Source organism: Dipodomys ordii, unplaced genomic scaffold (genome assembly GCF_000151885.1).
Source record: "Dipodomys ordii isolate 6190 unplaced genomic scaffold, Dord_2.0 Scaffold73, whole genome shotgun sequence".
NCBI classification, from domain to species: domain Eukaryota; kingdom Metazoa; phylum Chordata; class Mammalia; order Rodentia; family Heteromyidae; genus Dipodomys; species Dipodomys ordii.
The window spans coordinates 8474976-8483033 of NW_012267289.1; the positions used below are offsets into that span (position 1 = coordinate 8474976).

At 36.7% G+C, this 8058-nt stretch overlaps 1 protein-coding gene across 1 annotated transcript in view; it reads right to left on the reverse strand.

Moving 5' to 3' along the window:
- Gabrr3 (gamma-aminobutyric acid (GABA) A receptor, rho 3) overlaps positions 1–7558 on the reverse strand; it is a 39389-nt gene extending 31831 nt beyond the window's left edge. The window contains exon 1 of the mRNA XM_013024110.1: positions 7434–7558. Coding sequence (XP_012879564.1) covers positions 7434–7558 — 125 coding nt within the window. The remainder of the gene's footprint in view (positions 1–7433) is intronic.
- Between the last annotated feature and the right edge of the window lie 500 nt (positions 7559–8058).

Here is an 8058-nt window from a genome sequence, read left to right on the forward strand (position 1 = left end):
CTTGGTAAATTCTTGTCACTCGGGATACCTGGGATGCCTTTGCATTTTCAATTTGAATTTTAACAAAACACTAATCAAAGGAATTTCTTAACTCAATAAGGAGACTTGGATGGGGAGATTTTCAGGTCCTGAAACAGCTTAGATCACTCTGTATGGTCCAAGCCCCAGAGGTTTAGACATGTATGTCTTCCAGTGATAGAAATAGAGACGTTGGGATAAGACAATGAGTTTGATTCAAAACATGTTAAACCATTATGTATTTTAAGTTATTGAACTACTTCCAAGGAACAAGAATTATAGAAACATAATTCTAAAAATCTAGAATGCACTATTTATTAAAAAGCAATAGCACACAGCTTTTACTAAGTACCTACTCCATTTAAGACAACCTACCAGATGATTTGTAAATATGATCTTTTCTGGCATACATCCAAAGCATTTGGACTTCTGGGCTCCATGCCCAGAGTTTCTGATTCAGTAGGTCTTAGCATATGAAAATTTGCATTTTTAACAATTTCTCAAGAGACCCACTGCTATAGAAAATAATCTACATTTAATGAAAGTGAGCTACTTACTTAAAAAAGAAAAATAGTAATGTAACCTTGCGTGAAAATTATTGTAATAATTTTTTTTTGTCAATCATGGGGCCTGAACTCTGGGCCTGGGTGCTGTCCCTCAGCTCTTCAGCACTCTACCACTGGAGCCATAGTTCCACTTCTGGCTTTTTCTGCTTATGTGGTGCTGAGGAATTGAACACAGGGCCTTATGCATGCAAGGCAAGCACTCTACCACTGAGCCACCTTTCAAGCCCTGTAATAATTTTTAATAAAACTTTGTAATAATATTATAATTCAACTAAATGACAAGTCATTTGTTTTGGAAGTCTGAACCTCAATGATATCAAACAAAGGAATATCAGTTGATGGGAATGTGTTACACCAGTATTCTTAATTTTTGTCTTTGTCCACAAAGAACTGTGAATATCATTTGAGAAACAGGAGGTGTACATCTTGGTAATTGGTATGATTTTTCCCGTTAGACTTTGTCCATCTAGGTTCAGACAAAGGCCATATTCCTCTGGCCCTCCTCCTCAGTAGCAGAAATGCCACCCTAATTTTGTGACTAAGAAATCAGGGCATTGGCAAGTTGGAATGGATAGATTTTGAGCAATCTCAGGGGCCTAAGCAGGTCACTGTGAGGCAAAAAGAAAATTGCTAGAACTGGGAGAGGAAAAACACACCTAACTCATTCTGATTCACGGTAGTTTTAATAATGAAATGGAAATCCATCATTATAACAGACATTTCACTGTTTGCTTCACAGAACTTCTTTGTATGTTTTATATATTTGATTAAACCATTGGATCAGAACTGAACTTGAAAACAACTAGGGCTGACATGAGCTGGATAAAACTAATTGGCATACTTAAAGTTATTTAATTGAAAGGTTAACAGTGAAAATGAAATGAAAACCATGACTCCCATTTTCTACTTGTTAAATGGGCAAAAGACATGGAGTAATGTCAAACCTCCGTGCTGATACGCGTACAGTGATGGAGGAGCATTTGTACTTCACATGTAGAAGAATAAATATTGGTAAACCTGTCTAGAAACTCATCTCAGAAATCACATGATACTTTATATGCTTTGACTTAGTTATTCCACTCCAGGAAAATTACAGTTTTCTTAGGAAATGAAAAAATATGTGAAGATATTTATTGCTCATATTAAAGCTGTGCAATGTTGAAAATAAATGCTCACTATTAACAGTTCTCATTCAAAATAATAATATAATGATTAAAATTCTATCATGGTATCGATGAAGCAGTGTGGCAACTGTTCTCATTACCTGACTCATATAACTGTAACTCCTTTATATATCACCTTTACAATAAAGATTTTTAAAAAAGAAAATAGGAAACAATTTCTATGCTATAATTTTAAATTAAAAATAGAATTGATAAATAAATGATTGGCTCTTATCAATCACAAAAAATAGAATTGATATAATTAAAGCAGTGAGTTGTAAGTATTTACTACCTTTGCTTTAAAATAGTCTACTTAGAGCTGAGCGCCAGTAGCTCATGCTAGTAATCCTAACTACTCAGGAGGCTGAGATCTGAGGATCGCAGTTCAAAGCCAGCTGGGGCAGGAAAGGCTGTGAGACTATAATCTCCAATTAACTACGAGAAAACTGGAAGTGGTGCTGTGACTCAAAGTGGTAGAGGGCTTGCCTTGAGCACAAAATTCAGGAACAGTGCCAAGGCCCAGAATTCAAAGACCAGACCTGTCCCCACCAAAAAAAGTCTACTTAAATTATGGTATTTAATTTTTAATTTTTTTGGAAAGTATCAGCTCTAGTGGGCCAGTGTCATGAATGAGCTCCGATGACAATCTTTCCTCTCCTCATCTAAACAACTCCTGAAAACGACTGGAAATATCTACTTTGTAAATGATAGATGAAATTTTAATGATGTTATTTATTCATTTATATAGTGGTGGGGCTTGAGCTCAGGGCCTGGGTAGTGTCCCTGAGCCTCCTTGTGTTCAAGGTTAACGCTCCACCATTTGAGCCATAGTGCCACTTCCAGTTTTTGAGTGGTTAATTGGAGATAAGAGTCTCACAGGGACTTTTCTGCCCAGCCTGACTTTGAACTGTGAGCCTCACATCTCAGCCTCCTTAAAATAGCTAGGATTACAGGCATGAGCCATTGGTGCCCAGCTAATGATATTATTGAAAACAATGTTTTAAAGGTGTTACTAAAGAATTATTAAAAATAACATTTTTAAAGCAAGCTAACACATTTCCTGAAAACTTGACATTTGACTCTCATATGGAGATTTAAGCATAGTGTAGCACTCTGCTAATAGTTCTTTTGGTCAGTGTGGTGTTCCTGCAGCAACCTTCCCCAAACCAGCACTGAATAGAAAAGTCTCCCAATACAAGGGGTGAAAGAATGAATAAATATTCATTGAGGTTCTTTCTCTGTTCTTCTTTGTACCACTGGCAGTCTGAATCTTTCCTAGCTAAAGCAAGGACATTTCTACTTGCCAAAACTAATCAGTCATATTCCTCTTCTCTTTGTCTTTAAGAAACAATGAAAAAGGGCCATCAGATTAAGAACATGGAAGCCCACAATACCAGCATCAGGAAACAGGTATATGCAAGGGGTGGGACCAAGGGGAGAGAAGGAGACAAATGAAGCAGGGAAAGGGGGAAGAATGCAGTGAAGAATTCACTGTGTTTACCACAACATTAAGAAAAGTAAGGGAAAGAGTAGGTTGCAGGGGGTGACACTGATCAAGATGCATGGCATCCATAAACTGCTTTGTTAAATGGCAACTGCTTTGTACAACTACTTAAAGATAATTAAAAATTTAAAGGAAAAAAAGAACATGAACTATCGTAAGAAAACGGAGGCTATATTCTGCATAAACATAGTCAATGCCGAGGCATTTAAGGGCCTGGTTTTATGAAAACTCTCTCAAAATAATGCATGCAAATGCCAAAGGCCACCATATAATTTTCTTTTTGTATTGTCATGTGCGAAAACTATATTTTATTATTTTATTTTTAATTATCTTCACCATATACTTTTCAACAAAAGATCAGATCTTCCTTTCACATCCACTCTGTTAGTTCTCATACATCATTAAAGGATGAATAATTAGTTAATTCATTATTTGTCAACTCATAATCAGGTTGGATGCTGGGGAAATTACTATATTCCTAAAAATCTAGATTATGAAGAAACTTGGGTGACTTCCTCTAGAAACTATGCCCTATAACAATTCTGAAATGTTTTCAGATGCTTTAAAATCTACACAAGAAAGTCCTGAGTGACAGCTCAGAAGTTGGCTGTCTGGTTTGGTCTATCTTCCGGGGACAGTGTCTAGGTTTCCTTCTAGCTGGTTACTTGGGAACCAGTGTGAAGGTTTCTTTATCCCCCAGTGCCATAGAGAATTTTTCTTTGAAGAACAAAAGAAGCATGTATAAACTTTAATGAATCCTCTTCTAGCTTGTGGCTCAGAGGTGTGCCTCACTTAAGAGTCAGAGAACTAAAAACAAGCATATTTAGCCTCAGAAATCCTGGAAGTTCCTCTGTGGGGGAAATTTGTCTTACATAGTGTCTAGAATTTTCTTTCTTTAAATATGATCTAAAATGAAGCATTTAGTTTAAGAGGAAAATTCCCACCTCACTTCCAAGAATCATTGTTTTCCTATCACCCTTTGAAGTACTAAAAAGTTCACATGGAAGAATTATTGGGAGCATCTCTAATGGGCCAGTGCCATAGATTAGTTTTCTTATGGAAACATCTACTAAACTGACTGGACAAATCTACCATGTAACGAGTACATGATATTGTTAGCAGCTTTTTATTAAATTTAATTTTTGTTATCTTTAAGTAGTTCTACAAAGAAGGTTTCATTTAACAAAGTGGTTTATGAACACAATGCATCCTGATCAATGCCAGCCCTTCCACATTCTCACCCATTTCAACCTACCCTTTCCCTTACTTTTCTGCATTTTGTGGTATATACTCTCCCCTTTCCTCCTTTCATTTGTCTCCTTTCCCCTTGGCCTCACATTCCTTTTACATGTATAAGTTAGACTACATAAATAATATGAGCAATTAAGAAATAAAACACAATAATTTGGTATCAGTCTACATTCTTCAAACATACTCTTGCTTAGTTGCTGCCTTCAGCTGAACAGATGTGTCATTTCAGGTTTGGGGTCTGGTTTGTCATTCTAGCTGAAGACTGGAAGGAAAGTGTGAGAGGTAGACTATTTTTAAAATTTCTTCTCTTTCCTTTTTCTTTTTAAAATTTGGTACTGGTACTGGGAATTGGATTTAGGTCCTGGGCACTGTCCCTGAACTTTTTTTTTGCTCAAGGTTGGCACTCTACCACTTGAGCCACAACGCTACTTCTGAGAAGGAGATTTTTTTTTTTTGGGTCAGGTCGTGGGGCCTGAACTCTGGGCCTGGGCACTGTCCCTCAGCTCTTTAGCTCAAGGCTAGCGCTCTACCACTTGAGCTATAGTGCCACTTCTGGCTTTTTTTCTTATGTGGTGCTGGGGAATCGAACCCAGGGCCTCATGCATGGAAGGCAAGCACTTTACCACTGAGCCACCTTCCCAGCTCCCAAGGAGATTTTTTTAAGAGGAGAATTTTTTCTTTTAATTTTTTATTGCAAAAATAGTGTACAGAGGGGTTACAGTTACATGAATAAGGTAATGAGTACATTTCATATCAAGCGTTGTTAAAGAGGAGATTTGAAATCAGGAATCTAATCCCTATTTCCTTTTTATTTTGGCCATTAAAGTTGAGGTTTCAGAAGATAGATAATAAAATTTGGTGTCATCTCTAATGATCCTGTAGTGAGTGTTAGGTACATTCAGCATGTGAGGGCAATTTGTCATTCTGTTTCCTGGTGAGATTATTCATCTTTATCCTTTATCCTTCTTCTTCTGGGTTTCTTTGGATTTTTTCATTTTGGGGAGAGGATTTTTTTTAAAAATTATCTTTTTTTTTGAAAAAAATTTATTGTAAAGATACTGTACAGAGGGGTTACAGTTACATGAGTAAGTTAATGAGCCAATTTCCTATCGAGCATTGTTACCCCCTCCTTTGTTTTCTCCTACTACCCCCTAAAAATTATCTTTAAGTAGTTGTACAAAGAAGTTGCCATTCAACAAAGCAGCTTATGAAAATAATGCCAATTAATCATTGTCATCCCTTCTAACATTCTCCCCCACCTCTCCCAATCCGCCCCTTCCTTTCTTTTTCTTAATTTTTAGGTTATATATTAAAATTTTGACATTTAACAAACCAGTTTATCTATACAATGCACCTAGTTCTGTGTCATCCCTTTAACATCTTCACATCCAGATCCCCTGTCCCATCCCTTCCCTTCGTTTTCTCAATTAAGTGGTATATACAATGCATCATTTTTGCCTGCATTCTACTCCTTTCTCCCTTCATTCTTCTACCTGTCCCCCCTTGCCTACTCCCTTAAAAGTACTAAGTTTTTGGTACTTATTTTGTTAGGCTTTGACTTAGGATTTAAAAAAAAAGACATTCTATGATTTTTGAAGGCATATTTGGTAATAGACTGAGCAAATTCTCCAGTTTTCCAGGTCAAAGGAATTCCTGGCAGTTAATGGCGCTAAAGTCTGTGAATACCCAGACATTGTGAGTCACTGGTCACTGTAAGGTCAGCTGACCTTCTTCCTGAGGAGCATGGGCTGACATTCAGAATGAGGTTTTATTTTTAATATCTGTTTTTGCTTACTTAATTTTTTTTATTTTTGTTGTAAAGGTGATGTATGGAGGGGTTACAGAATTTAAGTCAGTAATGAGTACATTTCTTTTTGAGCAGTGTCACCTCTTCCTTCTCTTTCTTACCCATTTTCCCTCCTGACCCTCATCCCCCGTATGTTGTAGAGTTCATTTTCAACATAGTGTCTAGTGAGAATCACTGCTGAATTAGTTTATCCTTTGTCCCACCATTTCTGTGCTCATCCTTACCCTCCCCCAAGCAGATAAAGTTACATTCAAGACAAAAGGTTCTGGGAACAAACACAGTGACAAAGGAGGAAAACCAAAACCAAAACCAAAACAATCCAAAACCTCTTGTTTCCATTTCTTGGAGTTCACTTCAACAAACATCATTTTAAATGATCATCTGCACATAGCTATTGAGCCTTTGTGATCCTCTCCTATGACTATTTTCCTTTGGTCTCGCTATGTGAGTGTCTAGAGTGTATCTTGTTCAAGTGTATTTTTTTGATCTTTTACCATCCATTGTGTTTACTTGTAGATTCATAGACACATTTTAGTTACAAAAAATGAGGGAAACCATGGAACTTATGTTTATTTGGGTCCAGCTTATTTCACTTAATATCATTTTCCCCAAGTATCTCAATTTCCTTATGAATAGGGCAATCTCATTCATTCTGATGGAAACATAGAATTCCATTGTGTATATATATCACATTTAGAATGATATTTTAAATAGAAGAAAAAACCAACAAGTAGTTTTAATGACATGAGACTATCTCACCAATACTTACTAAAAGAAGTTATAGGTTTAGCATACTTTTACTTAAAAAATGTTGACGAAATATTAAACAAGTGCTATTAATAAAAACAATGTGTAACTCATTGAAGAAATACATTCACTAAAAGATTTCTACAGGCATCATTTATTTGCTACAGATATAAAGTGTAAATAAAGCATATGATTCTGCTCTTTCTAATGCCAACCAGTTGTTATTTACTCTGAGGAGTAAATGCTGTATCTGGAGGCAGACACTGCCAGCAAAGATAGATTTCCACTCAAGGTATGCTTTCATATTTCTAGTCAGACTGAGGAGTCTGATGAGAAGGCTAGAGCAGCAATCACATGGACTGTGTTGAGAGCCTTACCGGGTCTGTTTTGTTGAAGAGGCACACCGCTGGTGGGGCTTCCTGATATTAGAAACACAGGAGGCATCTGGCGTGAACATGATCCAGATACAAGCGACAGAGACCAACTGGAAAGCCAAGACCATGTCTTCTAGAAAAAAGGACTCGTGTAGATGTCACCCAGTTGCTATCAAGATTTCTTCCTCATGTGTTTTTTTTTTAAATTAAACAGAATGCCAGGTAGAAAGTATGAAGGAAAAAAAAAGAGAAATTCTTTCTTCAATTGTGTTTGTTGCTTTAGTAGATTAAGGAAGAGGTTACAAGACGGGCAGGCCTATATCTCTAAATCCTTGGCGAGTTCAGGAAAATAAGGCAGAATTTCCCACGTTTAATTTGCGTCTCTTTGTCCATCTTTCCGGGGAAGGTTTCAGTAAGATGCGGATCTCCTCCTCAGTAAACCGCGGTTCTCAGCAGACAAATGGTGAGGCTAGGCATTAATCCTCTTAAGCCCGTGCAATATTATTTGAATCTATTTAATGACTCTGTAAAATAATATGCTTAATGAGTAAAAGATGATTCATTTAATCTTAATTATGTATTTGAAGACCTTTTATCTCACGAGTTTTTTTTTTTTTAAATCCAGATT